At 43.6% G+C, this 18,757-nt stretch overlaps 1 protein-coding gene across 5 annotated transcripts in view; it reads right to left on the bottom strand.

Moving 5' to 3' along the window:
* Positions 1–18,757, bottom strand: part of Cramp1 (cramped chromatin regulator homolog 1) — a 60,678-nt gene that overhangs the window by 17,270 nt on the left and 24,651 nt on the right. For all 5 annotated transcript variants that reach the window (XM_051181137.1, XM_051181136.1, XM_051181138.1 and 2 more), the window contains exons 5-11: positions 16,457–16,540; positions 14,424–14,472; positions 7,792–7,877; positions 7,062–7,185; positions 5,996–6,077; positions 4,288–5,460; positions 1,750–1,927 (exon numbers count right to left, since the gene is read on the bottom strand). In XM_051181137.1, the coding sequence (XP_051037094.1) occupies positions 1,750–1,927; positions 4,288–5,460; positions 5,996–6,077; positions 7,062–7,185; positions 7,792–7,877; positions 14,424–14,472; positions 16,457–16,540 (1,776 nt within the window). The remainder of the gene's footprint in view (positions 1–1,749; positions 1,928–4,287; positions 5,461–5,995; positions 6,078–7,061; positions 7,186–7,791; positions 7,878–14,423; positions 14,473–16,456; positions 16,541–18,757) is intronic.

Raw genomic sequence — 18,757 nt, 5'->3', positions numbered from 1 at the left:
TCCAGGGCACAGGCAGCTCTACCGGGAAGTAAACCAGGAAAAGAACCCTGACAACTTTTTAACTGCCTACTCTTTATCCCAGTAAAGCACTGCCTTGCTTTCTTTGATTCCTGGCCCCACTTGACAGGGACTGCAGGCCTCTTGATGAAAAGCACATAACCACTGGTCTATGCTTAGAGAGAGAGGGCAGGACAACTAATCAAGATTTCAGAGCTAACAAAACCTTAGGGCATTCCTGACTAACCAAAAGAAAACAGACTCTCTACAAAGGCTAGTTAGCAACACACTCAGTAACCATCTTGTCTCTATAGCAACTCAACTTCATGTGGCAGCAACAGGGCAGCCACAGATATATATATATATCTGATAGAGAGTATGGTTAGATGCCTATATAGCTATTTGTGTAACATAGGCAATTACACAAAGTAGACTACAGCTGCACATTATTGACCCCTGGTTAAAATCCCTTACTGTGTAGAAAACAGTCTTTCTCAGTGATAACAGGACAGAAAATATTTATTTCACAATAACCCTATTGAAATGCCATTATGGTAATGATGCTACAACGAACTTTCATGGTTGATAGCTTGGTATGGACTACACACAGTTTATAGGCCAAGGTTGCCAGACATGGTATACATTTCTGGGAAGTACAGGACCCTGGGCCGACAATCCAATCAGACAGACAATGTTAGAGGACATTGAGAAAGTCACTTGAAGTCAGAAAAGGCAATCATGAGCTGCTGAGTGGCCCACTTCAGAGAACATTCCTTCATCTCAAAGATTAGTGGCTTACACTTTGTCTCCTTACACAGCCCCCCCCAAAGGTCTAAGAAAGGTAGAGCAAAAACAAAAAACAAGCAACTATAAGATGTGTCCCAAAAATCTCAGCCTTGAGCTCTACACAGGTCACTGGAAGGATTGTCAGGAAAACAGTCTATGGTGGAAAGGCTGACCACAAAATAGTAAATCAGAGATACTGTAAAACCATCAATGTTCTTAAATGGGAAAAAAAAAAAAAAAAAAAAAAAAAGGTATTAATCAAGAACTGTTAACCTGACAGCACACCTTATTTGTTTTGCTAAAAGAATTATTGTTATCTCTGGTAACTGATATAGGGGCTTCCTTACAACAGAGGGAAAAATAGCTTCTGTAGGTTAAAACAAGTAACATTGGTGCCCTAGGAAATAAATGGGATGGCCGTGCTTATCTTGGGGTTTTATGTACCCAGTAAGAGAACCAAATTTCTTCCTAGGGACTGGGGTGATATCTGAGCAGCAAAGCATTGCCAAACATGTATGATGCCCTGAGTTCCATTCAAAATAAAGCAAAATTGTTTCTCAGATGAAATGTAAAGGTGTACCAAAAAGCAGGTTATTCCATCTTTCTTTCCAATACTGCACTAAACTGCCAGCATGCTCCTTAATAGAAGAGTGCTTTATTCAAATGCTTTGGAGGTAAAGAAAATCAAGTCACTACAGATTCACAAACCAATCCTCCTTAGTGGCTTTAAGCTACTCTGTATATTATGAAGGTTTCTGATGCAAAACTTCCAATGTGACCAGACCAATAAAGGCTACCATACTCTTTGCTTACCACATGAACTTGGTCTTTTATGACATTCCCCTATGTTCACCATTCCCAATGGAGGTGATCCTCTGCCACTGCTATGCCCACTAACCATGGGTGATAGACAGCAAGACCATGTACTCAGTTCTGACACAGTCCCAAGGACACCCTGAAGCATACCTGGGGAACAAGGAGCAGAACCAGATGGGAAAGTCTTGCTGCTTCGGAGGGCAGATGGGTTTCGAGAGCAGCGGGGACTCCGAGAGCTGATGGTCACTACCTTCCCTGGGGGCGTTGTAGACTGTTCCTCTTGGGTAGGCCTGACTGAGGCTGTTGATGCCGTGTTTGCTTCAAAAGCCTGGAAGAACATCAGGTTTCAGATTCAAAGGAACAGGTTCAGCTCAAGAAAAATGGATCTGTCACAAATATCCTAAGGACATCCATTTCCATGGTGACAAAAAACAAAAACACCTTGGAATGAAATACCCCAAAGTCATAATTTACAAATTTAGGGTATTAGTTTTTTAAGATTTATTTTTTATTGCAGTCACACACACACTTCAGTGCTAGGACTTGAACTCGGGTCTTCTGGAAGAAAAGCAGCAAGCATCCTTTACTGCTGGACCATGTCTCCAGTCCTGGGTGGTAGTCTTTATTGAAATAGGGTCTTACCCTGTAGCCTTAGCTGTCATGTATCTACTAAGGACCAGGCTGGCCTCGAATTTCTGGTGATACACCTGCCTTAATCTTCCACATGTTAGGATCACAAGCATTAACCACACCTAACTCTAATCTTCGAGTGATTTAAAACCACTAAGCAGGATGTAGACAAGCACACCTTTAATTCCAGAGACAGGCTGATCTGTTTGAATTTGAGGCCAACTTGATCTACAGAATGAGTTCCAAGCCAGACAGCCTGAGCTGTATGGTGAGGCATCGTGAAAACAAAACAAGCCATGACAAACTTTAAGAAAAAAAAAAAAAAAAAAAAAAAAAAGAACGGAAAAGTTACAAATAATTATTGCTTTCCTAAGGAGATCCTAGCCTGTCTCCATTGCCAGAATGTTGTAATGAGAACAGACAAGTAGCTCTATGGCATAGAGGGGACAGGGACCAGCAGAGAATTATAGTATAGGGAAGAGGTACTAGTAAGTGACAAAGGTTTGTCTTTTTAAAACACCATGGTGAAAAGACAGCCGAAGACAATCATGTTAACTTCTGCTGTGAGTCAAAAGAAGGTAACAGATGAAAAACTTTTTGCCTAGCTCCCAACCTCATGATTGTCCAGGGCCCATTAAGGGATGGCTTTCAGGGGCTTCAGGGAGATGACTAAGCAGATAAAGGCACTTGATCCACAAACCTGAGGATTTGAGTTTGATTCACTGAAACCATGTAAATAGCTGGATGTGAATTCTTGTAAGATAGAAGGAGACAGAATAGACCAGAAGCTCATAGGCCCACTAGCCTGGAAAAGTGAAGTGTGGTGACAGAAAAAATAAGGGACTCTACCTCAAAACAAGGTGGGAGGATTCCTAAAAAGCTGTCCTCTTACCTCCACGTGTGTACCATGCATTTGAACATCACATTTTCACATACCAATTGATACCAAAAACAAAACAAACAAAAAACCAAAAAGCCAAAAACCATAAAAATGGATGGCTTCAAGTCCTAGGGCTTCACAAAGGCATCCCACCTCTTTGTTGCTGTTTCTATGCTGGTGGTCTTACCACCTTCAGGAAAACCTGGCCAGATGCTTTACTGAGGTTACTTCACAACATGCCCTCTACAGTTCTGTCCAGATCCTTACTATGGCCTCATCTGCTCTGCCCAAGCACCTACTGCAAGTCCATTATTGCAAGCCAACCTGGCTTCTGGTTCTGAGGATAGTAGTAGTATTCCCACCCCAGACTGAGCATTTCAGATGAGTCTGGCAAGTTCCTGACCGAATCAAAGGACTCTTGGGAGTACTTGATTGCCACAGATCTGCCAGGCAGGGAAAAAAAAAGGGGGGGAGGGCAAAGGACAGATGACCCTTCTCTGACCCAAAGTCTCGAGTTTCAACAGAGCCCATCAAATCACTAAGGGGACTTGGCTATCATCTGCACCCACTCTTCCCCTAACCCTTAGCAATGTCTGTCCCTTCTTTTCCCCTTCATTCCTTCCTTATGTTTTTTCTTTGTTTTGTTATGTTTTAAAAAGTCCAGCCTAGCCTCAAACTAAGTGTTCCTTTGTGAGGCTTTAGAACAGTGGAGTGAACAGAGAGATAATGGCATGTGCTTGAGACCTGTGCTCTTGTGGCTACTAGCCAGGAGCCTGCCTTGGGTGTCTCAAAAGAGCTTCTGGTTTGTCATTTCCCATAATACTGTTCCAAACTGCCTCACTCGCCTTCCAGTTGAAGTCAAGGCTAGAAGCTCTTACTTTCCCACTGACTCGGGTTTGCTCTGGCCTCTCCTTGAACACTAAACCATAACACATCTCTCCACAAAGGGCCAAATCTGAAGTCTTTTAAACAAGTCAAAGCTTGCTAATTCCAATAACCCTGCCAATGGCTCCACAGTGCTGAAGCTGTAGACCTTCACTATCAGCCCCGACATGGGGTATAGGACCTACAGCCCTGGTGAATTTGTTACCTTTGGAATCCTGAAGAGCCATGCTTGACACACAAACCCAGGCTCACCTCAAACTACTCAATGTCCTGGGTTGATCTAAACTACTCACCATCTTGGGATGGACTTCAGTGGAGATAAGCCTCAGGAGGCAGTTCAGGAGGCGCTGCTGGTGGAGGGCTGAGGGTGGTGAATGGGGTAGGACAGTCTGGCTCTGTGCTGTGGGAGCCTGATTCTCAGGGCCCAGCACAGCCAGCCAGTCGTACTCCAGCTGCAGCTTGCTCGGCTTGCCCATCATGAGGTAGACTTCAGCCAGCGTGAGGCTCTCAGAGGTCTGCAAGTTCCAGCCCTCTTCACGCAGCTGCTGGGCCAGCTGGCTAGCAGGGACTTCCTTTGAAGGCCTGGCAGCAGGCTGTCCCTGAGACAACAGAGGTTCTGAGGGGCCCCCTTTCTCCTGGGCCTCTTCAGGAGGTACATCTGCCAGCTCTTTAGTACAAATATCTGACAGAAGCCTGGGGTCAAGTTGAGGATCGGTGCCAATTTGAGGGTCCAGGCCAGGGGGACCATTGTCGGCAACCTCTCTGCTGCTGGGCATGAGGGCCTCTGGGGAAGCTACCCTGCCAAGAGGGTGCTCTCTTCCAGACTGTGTGTCTGCACAGCGGCACTGCTCTGGGATGATGAGATCCTGGCAAGACTTCAGGTATCGGGGAAAAGGGTCAAGGAGTGAGAGTTCATCTTCTAAATCTGGGGGATGGCCGCAGGAACATGGTGGGGCCCCAGATTCTTGAATGGGGCTGTCCCCACCTACTGCAAGGGCTGCTAGAGGAGTCTTCTCAAGCTGTGGGCCAGAGTCCTGGTGCCCATGAGTAGGCCTGTCAGGGGCATCCGAGCTGCTCAAACTTGGAGCTGTTCCCTCTCCAGGAGCACTCTCAGGGGAACTCTCCCCTGAACTCTGTGAAGCATCTGCATTAGGAAGGAGCCGCCCTCCACCCTTGCCTTCTGCACTGCTCCTCTGGCACTTCACCTGGCCCCGGGCTATTCCCTGACCACTATGGATGCCCAGGATCTGGGCTGGAGGCAGCGAGTGTGTGTCCTTGGTGCCCTGCTTGCACCGGCCACCCTCTTGCCAGTGTACAGTGCAGAAGGCCTTGGAGTGTACCACACGGGCCACACCCGGCAGTGGTGTCAGTGTACAGTTCTCGCCTGGGAACAGGTGCAATGCCACCTTCTCCTGGGTCTGCGCTGTGCTTGAGCCCTGCAGCTGCCTTTCCTCAAGTGTCTTCCGCTGGGCACACTGTCAAGGAGCAACTCCAAAAAACTACACTGTGACCAAAGTACTCATCAGTGGAAAGCTATGGGCCTCAGACTAGGGCCTTCTTCTCTAGGAGCCCCACCTACCCCTTGATATTCCTGGGGCTCACCTGGGAACGTTCCTCAGGCTACTACCAACTGTGCTGGCTCAGGTATTCAGTGTATTCAGTGTCACACCTGATGACAAAACTTATTCCTGGGAAAAAGTAGGGCCAACAACCCGACAAGGACACAAAGGAGGCTGCATGAGGCTGCAATGTGTGTCTATCATCCCACCCATTCTACTGATGAGGGATACTTAGAGCACATCTCATGGGCCAGATAGTTTTCTACTCAAAACATGGAGAGGTGGCCAAGACTTGAGTACAAGCAGTCAAGTAGGTCAAAGGTGGGACTTTACACCCATGGGTCCCCATAGCAGTGACAGGAACTAGGGAACACAAGACCTCATTCACAAGCAGGAATAGCTGACTGGCTTGGAGGGTCTGCTTCAGTTGAAAAAAAGATACAATTCGTACTTCATGGAGTGCCCACTTCTGCTTCAAGAACTCAATGAGACTAGAAACTTTTCGATGTAGCTCCACAATCATCCTATGAAATGAAAAAAAGATTACAGTAAGAAAGACAGTCTTGGAAGAGCTCTAATGACTGCCTGTACAAAACCACATGACAGATAAGCCCTGTCTGTTGAAAGCACTGTAGAGTCACATAGAGCTATAAATAACACAAAGAGGTCTAGGGACACTTTCCAGTGTGGGTACTTGGATAGTGTGAGGATTCAAAGCATCACCACATATTTTATTAGTGCTCTTTGTCTTCAAGGATGGAAGGATGTAGTTACCCCTAATTTTCCCTAAGAAAATAAAATAAATACATAGATGAGATGAAGCCCTAACACATGGTATAATATAGGTAAGCCTCAAAACAGTAGTAGGCCAATGAGAGAAGCCAGATAGAACAGATTGCTCTGTGTGGCTCCATTACCATAAAATATATAGAATCCACCAGGATAAAAAGAAGCTGCAACAGAGAGAAACGAGCATTGGAGAAAGTGATGGCTAACAGGCACATGGGATGATGAAAACATTCTGGAAGTCAATTGAGATAAAGGCTGTACAACAAAGTGAACGTACTAAGTGCCACTTAATTATAAACATTTAAGTGGCTAACAGCTCACTCAATGTTGTATGAATTTTACTCCAACTTAACAAACTGTAAATGGGAAATAGACAAAGGTATGGCAGGACTTTGTTAATAAATTACCCACAAATCTTCAGGGAACCAGAGAGAAAGAAATGTAGGAGCTTTACAGGAAAGATGAAGATTCTGCGGGCAATCACAGTGATATCTTCTTATTTGGCCAAAGACCCTTGCCTGGTAGAATCACAATTCAGGATCTCAAGACCACCTTCCAACTCAGAGCATCTCATGACAATGTCACTTCCATACTCTGTCCTCATATTGTGCCACGGCACTGGACAAAATCTGTTTCTCTAGGATACCCTGAGTGAAAATGAAACACCAAACCCTCACATTGTGCCTGCCATGGGGGCCATTCCTTATGCTAAATGTCACCTGAGACGTGGGTTCTGGGCCAGGCTCTGTACTCGTGCCCAGGCATGGTTGTTCCGTGGCTGTAGTTCTACAGGGACTTTCAAGGGTAGGCGCACTGGCTTCTGGTCCTCTTCATCACTTAGACCTGAGGAAAAGAGACCATGAAAGTCCAATACAGACCAATCTCAAGGTAGAAAATAAACCACTTTGCCAGAAAACTACAGGGAACTGAGAAGTGGGAACAAAGGAGATGGTCTTATGCCCAGAAGCAAGGAGAACAGAGGAACCCTAGCAAGGGTCAAACTCTGTATGGTGAACTATTTACTTGCAAAGGCAGAACCATGGATAGACCCATCTGTCAGAAAGTTGCCATGGCTTCTTAGTAGACACATGGAAGTCACTTTAAGAACTGTCTATGAGGGGTGGCCCACGGCCAGGGGGTAGTGGCACATGCCTTTAATCCCAGCACTTGGTGGGGCAGAGGCAGGTGGATCTCTGTGAGTTTGAGGGCAGCCTGGTCTACAGAGTGAGTTCCAGGACGGGTTCCAAAGCTACACAGAGAAACCCTGTCTCAAAAATCTGAAAACAAAACAAGCAAGCAAGCAAGCAAGCAAGCAAACAAACAAAACCCCTGTCTATTCACAGGAGATGGTTAAACAGAGTCACAAAGTACCATAGCCTGTCCATTATGGAATAGAACAAAACAATTATGGAAGCCACAAAATATGCCACCCCTTCCCCTGCTACTTACCATCTGGATCGCAGAGTTTCTTTAGGGCTCGACACATGGGTGCCTTGATTCGCAGATTTCTCCCTTTATAACGTACTGTGGTGGCCCTGGGAACATAATTTGTAGCAATACTGAGGACTTTATGGAAGAGAGGACGGGTTATCAGGTCTGGTTTGGTAAGCAGGAAGGCCTGGCAAGCACCCATCCCTATGCTATCAGTCATGGCCACCTGATAGTAGGTAGAAAGACAGGACCTCTAGATACCTGCTACTTTCTGGACCAAGGGACATGTGCTATTTACAGGAAGCGAACTGTGCTGAAAACATGACTACTGAATATCATATACAGTTGGGTTCAATGTTGATCTACCCCATCTCTAAGCATTCCTCCTCCTTAGAGTCTTAAAACAAAAACTCCATAGTCACCTCTATATGTCTTCTACATCACCTGCCTACCCACCTTTACATGACTTCTTGTGAACTCTCCATGTACCAATTTGCCATAGCAGTGTAATTCCATCCCCTTGTAATCCATACAGTAGGGCACAGGTATAAGCAGTTAGTTAGGTGTCACAGACACAAACTCAAGACCTTAGGCCAGCCAAGATTTTCTGCTAGAGCTGCAGTAGATTAACAATTATATACATTACAGAAATATTGTTTAGCTACTGAAATGAAGGCGAAAACTTAAAAAACAAACACAAAGTAAAAACAAAACAAACAAAACCCATAGCTGGAATGTTTTCAAAGCACTCAGTAAAGGAAGCTGGTTTTCCAGACAGTAAACATGACAGCCAAAGGCTAAGACTGATAGTCTGACACCTGAGTTTCCACTGTTCGAATCTGAAAAGCCAAATGATGCACTTTGGATTCAGATTGAAGCAGATCCAGGTTGAAGAAAAGGCTTTGGATGGACAGCCACCTATAGGGGAAGGAATGTGTGCTTGGATTTTACAACATGTTCAAACTGTTATTGCTCCATGCCTCTTTGCTTTAACCCACTTTTGTTGTTGTCAGACAGGGTCTCACTATGTAGTTCTGGCTGTGCTGGAGCTTACTATGTAGACCAGACTGGCCTCAAACTCAAAGAGATCTCCTAGTCTCTTCCTCCTGCAGGATTAAAGAAGTGTGTTTAGACCCCTTCCCCCCCTTTTTTTTAAACTGGCCTATTCTCAGCTGTGAGCAAGTCATTTATGAAAGCAGCTTCTATTCTGGCTATTTAATTTCTAAGACATTTGCAGGAAACTGACAGAATGTATATGAGGTGATTCTAAAGATGTGGAAGAAATGATATAATTATACTAGTACAGATTCATACTTGCATCTATCATGTAAATTCCCTAAGGAAAGTTTTAGTTGAGAAGAAGGAAAGCAAAGAAGAATACCTCTGATAAGATAAGATGGGCTAGCTGGTGATTTTACATTTTTTTACCCTCAAGACAGGGTTTCTCTGTGTAGCCCTGGCTGTCCTGGAACTGACAGAGATCCACCAGCCTCTGCCTCCCAAGTGATGGGATTAAAGGTGTGGACCACCACTTCCCAGCTCATTTTGCTGATTAAATTATCTAAGAAAAAAAGTATTCTTTCAGAATGTATTTATTCAGAATTTTAAAAACTGGTGTTCTAAGATAATGCTGCTTAAATCTGGAGATAAGAATCTGAATAAGGGCTGGAGAGATAGCTCAGTGGTTTAGAGCACTGACTGTTCTATCAGAGCTCCTGAGTTCAATTCCCAACAACCACATGCTGGCCCACAAACACCCATAATGAGATCTGGTGCCCCCTTCTGGCCATCAAGGGCAAATGTAGGCAGAACAATATATTTATATATCAATCTTTTTTTAAAAAAAGAATCTGAACTATAGCTTTAAGCAGAACAAGCACAGAAAAGGCTTTGTTGATACAATACTTGATTTAAAGAGCAACCCAAAGATATACATGTAAAGCAGGAGACAACGAGGCATAAAGTCAGGAGAGAAGTGCTGTACCACATACCTAGAAGAACAAAGTGTGACCTATATCCTGAAAACGAATATGGCTCAGGTTTTAGCATTATGAAGAAGTCTCAGAACCCTGCATAATGGTTTCATATTGGCTCCAAACATTTTAAGGTTTTCAGAAAGTACTCATAAGACAATTTAAACAGTGGGGTCTCATATGGGAGGTGGGTACAGTCATTCAACACAGAAGGCTCAGTAATTCCTCATGATAAGACAGCTACAATCTTATCCACTCACCCTTCCACTTGCATACCTGTTTACTTATCCAAGCATCTATTTTCCTACCCATCCATATGCTAACCCATGTACCCACTCATACATGTGCCTACTGACTCATCTGTCCATGTTTTCCCTCACTCATATGTATCCCATCTGTCCATACATTTATATACTTCTATCCATACATTTATATACTTCCATCTATCTCCTATTAGCACATTCATCCATCTATGCATATATCCATCCAATCATTTATGTATCTTTGTATATATCTATCCCTCAACCAGCCATGCTTCTATCCACTGATTCATCTGCTCAACTGTCTTCTTAAATGTCTTTCCATCAATTCTAACTATCCCTCTATCCATCACTTCATCTGTCATATGCACCCACCCACCCAAGGAACAAACTACCTCTATATGGTAGACACCAAAATGCAAAGCCAAGAATAAGAAATCATGACTAAAGGGGCAAGAAGAGCCCAAGAAGGAGGCCGGCACTCCTTATTCACTTTCCATCTGGTGGGATAATTCACAGAGAATAGCACACATTCTAGAAACAAAAAATTACTGAACTACCTTATACCAGGTGAAACACACTAACAAAAAGTGATACAGTACCAATAGTGACACAAAAGGGGAACCAGGAAAAATATTTTAAAGAGAGTAATAAAGCACAGAGGGCTCAGTTTTTCAACAACTTTCTCCAACAAAAGAGCCCTCCAAGGGACTGGACTTTAAAAACAAAATGTGTGTGTGTGTGTGTGTGTGTGTACACACGCGCACACGCACACACACACAAATGTAGAAAAAAAACAACAAAAACTCATGCTCAATGCCATTGATCTTCAAAGAAACACAACTCAAAGCAATTTCATACCAAGTTGGACATATCAGAAGTCCTTGGGAGCATGGGAGTACCGGGGCCTGGCTTTTGAAGACAGTTTCTAGTAAAGACAGATACATGTTCACATGTGAAATAAAAACCCATGCTCACAAAACAGCCTCATGATTTAGCCTTAGAGTTAGTTCTTCATAAACATTAAAAAAAACCCTAAACAACCCAGTAAAATTCCACAAAGGACAGATTAACAGACAGGTATGTTCATGCTACTACCCCACTGGACAAGAAAAAGCAATGAGCTGTGGAACTCTGTACAATGCTTCAGAGTGTCCTATGCACACTGCTCAAAGACAGCAATCAATCTCACAGGTTATGTGATGGTTCCAAACAAACAGCTGCTCAGAAAAGAAATTTTCTTATAAACCTAAAAACTACTCTAAAAAATAAAATCAATGTAAAAGCTATTAAATTCAATAAAATATGTAAACCCCCAAATGTCAAACTATATATAACTATATATAAAATATAACACCACCAAATAGGGGGCTGGGTAGATGACTTAGAGGTTAAGAGCACTTGTTCTTTCAGAAGACCCAAGTTTGCTTTTCAGAACCCATATGGTGATTCACAACTATCTGTAGCTCCAGTTGTAGGAATCCAGTACCCTCTTCTGACCTCTGTGGGTACCAGGGTATGCATATGCATCTACACAGGCAAACACACATAACATAAATGAAACTTTAAACAAACAAACCATTACATGCCATTCCTAACATGTACCCCTAACTTAACTCTTCACAGGAGCCAAAGGAATGGTTTACCCAGGACTTTCCTGATTTGCCTGCTCTAGCTTCCAGAAATACTTGAAGACCACTGAAACCCTGTGCAATGCAGCAGGACAAGGCCTATCTCAACCCACTAGACTTAGACTTACACCTGGCCTCTCCTCTGTATCCACTGTAGTCACTGCAGTTCCTTACTTTGCACCTTGCATACCCTCAGCCTAAACATCATACCCCAGAAAGCTGTCTCTAGATGTTCAAAATAGGATCCCTTCCTGTTACCTACTCACAGCTATCATTTCAATGTAATGTTCTATAGATACAAAGAGGCACATAGGCACACACTTCCAGGCACAGAAAGGTCGTTAATTGTAGACTTGACTCTGGTGCAATGCCACAGCAGCCTCCACTATTAACACCCACCCTCTCATGATAGCATACAGTCACTTAGATATTTCCAATGGATGAGAATAATGTACAAATTTTCTGCTTCAACTTGCCCAGAGGTTCAGACACAAATCTCTGCACACGCTATGAGAACACCATGGTATATTGTGGGGCAGTACCAGGTGGGGCGCCCATCAAGTAAGTGTGCTATCAGTTTCCCCAGTGCTACTCAGAAGTTTCGCTAGGATACTGGCCAGGAATCAGTGTTTCCTCTCCTTGCCACAAGATGCAACCCACGCTGACATGAACACTCATCCCATCAACTCACAGAATCTGCTATAGGCATCTGATTCATCTATTCCAGGATTGTGCTGTGGTAGGGCCAGGTGATTCCCATCAATAGTGGTCTCATCATAAAATCGAAAACAAACAAACAAACAAAAATCACCCATCCAGGGTGGTCATCTGCTCAGCAAAGTAGCCACACAAGAAACACAGGATCCAGGAATTTTCAAGCTCTGATGCCATCACCATTTCCAATTTGATTCTCAACGAATCAGGGATGCCCGTGTAACTAGCTCCAAAAATTATGCCTGGCTCAGCATATTTCAACATTTCAACATTGGTACACCCACCCATCTTTTGTCCATGAGTATAAAGCAATAGCAAACTACTCAATCCAAAGTTACCCTGTCCATTTGTCCCTACAATACTTTCTACATTAGTTTTTCGTTTTTCTTTGTCAGTACTGAGGACCAAACACAGGAACTCATACATGCTAGGTTAGTGCTTCTTGTTACTTGCCCTAAAATCTGCTGCTTAGATGTTTCCTGGTGTGCACCTGTTAGATGTACATACTGAGTAGCAAGAGCCTGTGCTAATGAAGACAGACCATTGACCTACTCCCAGTACTGAGCCTGCCTTTCCAGATGTCCTGCCTCATGCTTTGTTCATGAGACAAAGTAAAGGATCTGAAACAAATAGTTTCACTCAGTGAATTCTGAAATAAAATCAGGGAAGATCTACTCCTGCCATATCAAATCACAGTGGTAGTACTAGGCCTCAAGGGACACTTCTTACCCACTGATAAGACCATAAGAAAAAGACCATGATCACCTCATGAGGTTGGATTCTGAGTCCCAGATGGAGACTGAGAGGGAGAAAAAAGATAGAGCTTTCAAGAGGGCCCCAAACTAGATATGGAACCCTCACAAGGGTCTTGGAGTATGGCAGAGCAGCAGCTAATTTATACCATGAAAAGTTGACAGAGACCTTTGGAAAAATTGAAGAAACTCATAAAAAAAAAATGTGCAGAAATATGTTCTGGAGAAGCAAAAAGAAGCCAAGAGGAGACTACACAAGGTTGGTACGAAACTGGAGAGAGGCTCAGGGTTAGATCTTACTGACCTAAGTACCAACTCCAGTGTCAAGCAGAACACAAGAGGACTGGAGAGGATTAAAATGCTAACTCTATCAACCAAGACAGCTGGTGCAATTCATGGAAGAAACCTGAAGATAAAGCAATATGTCATCTCCATACTCAACCCTGATGTAAATGGTATCCTTGGAACAGAAAAGGTCAAAAACAATGAGCTGAAAACACTTTGGTGGCTTGTGACACTGTGATAACTAACATATAAGCTCTGGAAGTCCACCCAAAGCAGCCCAGGAGCCAACAAATCAAAATATAAAGTAAAGAGAATTCAAGCCTAGGCCATCTGTACACAGAGTCACAGGCAAGGGTTGGCACAAGGGTTGTAGGAAATAATAAACACGTAAGATGTTTTAATTGTGTGGGTCTTGACCAAGAAACTGGAGGGCTAGTTAAAACACTGAGCAGATAAAAAATGTCTGCCCTGGGTCCTAATTAATGCCTTTATCATTAACTTGACACAACCAAGAGTCACCTGAAAGAGGAAATGTGAACTAAAGAACTAACCAGATCAGATTGGGTGATAGCTGTATCTGTGAGTAACTGTCTTCACTGATGACTGAAGTGTGAGGACCCAGCCCACTGTGGGCAGAATAATTCTTCAGCAGGGAGCGAGTCAGTAAGCACCATTCTCCTCCATGGTTCCTGTTTCCATTTCAGCCCTGACATCCATCAACAATGGACTGCGACCTTAAAGTGTAAGCTAAATCAACCCTTTCCTCCCCTAAATGGCCTTTGGTCATGGTGTCTGTCAGAACAGAAAGCAGAACAGAACACTGCACAATCTGATGAGCTGAGATCAGTAAGTGGATACCACAGCAGAAATGACTGCTGAAAGCTGTCCTGTGACCTCCACACAAGCACCACTACACACATCAGCACTCACAATGTATACAATAATAAAATTATAAAATAAAATGAAGGAAAATAGCACATATTTCAACCTCTGTAGTTCACGGCATGAACAGCATACACAGACACTTGTACTTACCCAACCTGAATGAGTTCATTCAACTTTGTTGCATTTTTGTCATCCATACCTTTAAATGTAAAGAAAAATTAATGAGGCCACAGGGTAGTTAGAAATAAACAATCGCAATTCCTCTATTATTGCCTCCCACAAAGACTCCAGATCTTACTAATAAAAGCTGAGCAGGACCTTGTCTGTCCCACGCAGCCTTTTCCTAACCTCTGTCTCAAGGGTCTAATGTGCTCCCTGTACAGCTAACCTCTTCTTCTAGAAATTGTCCCTGATAGTCTGGTACTGCTGAACCACAACTCCCATACCGCCTAAAAACTGCTTCCTTCAGGTATCTCACTGGGTCCTGGGCCTTCTTTAGGGGGACTTTCAAGTATATAACTTGAATTGCAAGGTCTGTTAAATGATGACTCTAATGGCCTAGTTTCTCTGCCCTCATCATGTCTTCAGAGGAAAGCAAGATCTAAAAAGCTAACACAAGAACCTAGGCACTTAGGGTATGCACTGTAAAATTCCTTAACAGTATTGAGTGACTGATTAATAATGGGATCACAATCACTCACCAAGGCAGAAAATCAAAGACAAGGACGCAATTGTAAAAGCAGACCGAGATGTACTATACCTGTGAAGGACTCACAGGACTTTTTATCACAGACAGTGCAGGACAGACACTGGATACCAGTTATAAACATGATAAAAGAAGGAGAAGGAAAAAACAAAACCAAACAAAAAACAAAATCAGTCAAATCAAAATTCTACTCTGATGAATTTCTTTTAAGAATGAAAACAGAGCTGAGCTTGGTAGTATAAATCTCTAATCCCAGCACTCAGGAGGCAGAATCATATAGACCTCTGAGTTTGAGGCCAGCCTGGTCTACAAAGTGAATTCCAGGACATAGATAGGGCTATGTAGAAAAACTTTTGTGTCAAAAAACAAAAAACAAATCAAAACAAAAAACAAAATGAAAGCTTTTCAGATGAACAGTAAGTGAAAGGATTCAATGCTGGTACACCACAGCACAGAGAGTAAAGAAGAGCTCACTCTGAAGGGCCCAGGTAGAAATGGACCTTCAGGAAAGGAGGAAGAATACTGGAAAAGGCAAATGCAGGCGAGGTCTTGCAAGAGCAAGGAGCACTATGGCCCTTAGAAGGACACTAACTAACCTCTCCATGTACTACCACAAAACATGAAAAAAAGGAGTACAAAAGAGTTTAAATCAAGGAGATCCAGCCATGTATGAATGAGGACACTGGAGCTCAACAACTGCAGAAGATGGCTTAATGGAGAGGAAAGCCAGGGCAAAAGATCAAGGCACTACAGTCCTGAGTCTAGCAGGTTCTACAGAGAGAGGGTCAGGGCTGACACCCAAGTGTAAGAGCCAATCCAATTAGATGGGACCTTATGAGACATGTCCTGGAAGAAACAGGAAAAAGGGCGAGGAAGGGGGAAAAGTGAGAAGTCCTGGACATCACATCTAGCAGATACCTGTGCTAGGGCCACAGGTTGAGATAAAGACAAGCAGCCTTGAGATGCAGTCAGGCTAGGACCTCTGAAGATTCAGCCAGAACTAAGGTTCCTGTCATATGCTGGCTCAGCTAGAAGTCATAGCCAAAAAAAAAAAAAAAAGCAATCAACCACCATGGCTTTGCATATGGAGCAGTAGTCTTGGGCAAGGACTTGACCGTCACTTGGGGATGTTCTAAAGATTCTTTGAGTATAGGCAGGAAGTTAGCAGGATACTGCACCTTTCAATAGGTTTGAATGACTCTACAATCATACTAGTTCAGGTCATAGGGCTGAGGTCTTCAGGGTGTGGGATAAAGATATAGTTCATGATAGTGAGGGGGAAAATGCACCTGTATGTGTAAGCCTATGTGAAAAGCATAAGCAAACATTAATAATGACAGATTACATGAAAGAATAGTCATTATATATTTTTTCAATTTTTCTGTTATCAAAAAAATTTCAACATAAAAGTTGTAAGATCAGTGGTGACGAGGACAACAACCTACTAGGATAATCCAAGAACAGCAATAGTACTCACAACCCCCAATCTTCTTTCGTAGCTCTCCATAGCAGATAAGACCATAGAGTTCCTGGGATGATTTCTTTAGCCCTCGAGAGAACACTGGAAGATAAAAGGACAGATGTTAGGTGAAAGGGACAGAGACATCACAGGTTAAACCCTGTTTGTAAAAGAACACTGGAAGCATACTCTTAAGAGGCTGAGGCTGATCACATATGGATCACAGCATACTGGGCATATAGTTGCTGACCTCTGAAGAAACTGGCAAACAGCATCAGGAGCAATTGTTTTACTCCAAGTAAAAATCTAAAAACTAAGGTCTAAACATTACTCCTGACAGGCAGAGCAAATGTCTTCTGGAGAAGAAAATGGCTTGACTGACAAAAAGTGTTCTCAGAGACAGGGGGAACAGAAACTGAATGGCCAGCACCATTGATGTTAGTTTTCTGGCCCAGCAGGGGTCCTACCATCCTGAATCCCCAAATAACCACACAGATTCTATATTGTTGGCCAGTGACTAAGGATTCTTATTGGCTAGTTCTGTCTTAATTATTAACCCATTTCTATCAACCTATGTATTGCCACGAGGCTGTGGATTACCCAGTAATATCCCAGCATGTTGTTACACTTTCAGCAGCATTGCGACTCTGGCTCTAAATGGAGGAGTAATTCTGGAAAGGTGAAGCCACGGGGGATTTGCAGAGACTGCTGAGATGTACGGTGAGGGAGCTGCTAGTGGCAGCATTCTGAAGTGTCCCTGCTTGCTCAGGGAACTTCAAAACAGCATTCTCGTGCTCTGGCTTTATTCTCCACAGAGTCTATACAGAATGCACATTATGAACAGCATCATACGTCATTATAATGGAGGGATCAATACTGAGGAACACAATTTTCATCACAGGATCTATGACATACTGTATCCACGATGAGCCAAAAAGGCTTCCAGATTTACAAACAAATCATGTTTTTTCATCTAGTGGGTATAGCATGCTGAACGTAGTAGGCAAAGGTTCTTTAGGTAGATTTGGAGGCACCTCATGTGAAGAACTGTTACACTCAAACGGCAAACCATATTTAGTGGCCCAAACATTTACCACCTGAAATGGTGAGGAAGCTAATCCTTCCCCTTATGCTGTGCATGTTCATACATGAGCTCTGTAATATTCATATGCATTTCTCTACTTCATAGCTTTTGTGGATCTTTTCAGACTTATGCTGTGATGTAATGAAGTCACACCACAATGCCTGCTGGACAGTGCTATCCTCTCCTTTGTACACTGCCAGTGCCTGGCTTTTACTCCCTTTGCTCCAGATAACCATGTTCCCAGCCACAGAGTTCTTCATTGTAGTCGGCTGCATCTCCAATCTCACTCACACCTTATCTTAACTGCCAGCTTCTGTTTCTCGTGGATTGTAGCCTCCGGAAGAGACCCCACCAAGTCAGCTGCACCATCAGAGGATCATAATTCAGAGGCTGGGTGAAGCTGACGAAGCTGGAGTTCAAAGCATTAGGATGGTACTTGCAGTGGTCACAACCAAAAGGGACAAAGTCCTGCAAATCCCCGGCTGCAATCATCACTGCCCTTTCTTCAGAGAAGCACAACATGGGTTCCAAACATTATTTATTTCTGAGTGATGCATCAGGCACTTGTGAGCCCTGGCTGCTCCTCGGAGGCCCAGGGGTCACAGAGGCCCGAGAGCAGCTTCAGGTTGGTCATGATAGCTCCTCGGCCACCACAGCTTCTCATCCCTTTTCTCTCCCTGACTCTGGCTAAAGAATGGGCTGTAGCAAAGAACTAAAGATGGACAGGCAGAACTCAAATGGAACCAGGCAGGGACACCTGAGAATGCTGCCACTAGCAGCTCCCTCAAAGCACATCTCAGAAGCCTCTCCGAAGGTGAATCCCCTGTGGCTTCACCTTTCCAGAATTACTCCTCCATTCACAGCCAAGGAAATGATGCTGCTGAAGGAGTAACAACATATCCAGGCATTACCAGGTAAACCATAGGCTCATGGCAATACATAGATAGAAATGGGTTAATAATTAAGACAGAGATAGTCAATAAGAAGCCCTAGTCATCGGCCAACAATTTCATAACTAATATAGTGTCTGTGTGTTTATTTGGGGCAAAGAAGGGTGGCGGGATGTACTGGGCCACAAAACTCACATTACACAGCACCATTATACCTTACGGCATAGAGTTCCCCAAGTGCAGGTGAGCCATCAGCCTGAACCCTTAGAACCCACCTTCCGAATTGCCTATGCCCTCCCCAGGTGAAATAGACCACCAATAGGTGCCAGCTTTATTTAGGAAGAA

Source organism: Phodopus roborovskii, unplaced genomic scaffold (genome assembly GCF_943737965.1).
Source record: "Phodopus roborovskii unplaced genomic scaffold, PHOROB, whole genome shotgun sequence".
Classification (NCBI taxonomy): Eukaryota; Metazoa; Chordata; class Mammalia; order Rodentia; family Cricetidae; genus Phodopus; species Phodopus roborovskii.
This window is presented reverse-complemented; position numbering and strand designations above follow the sequence as displayed.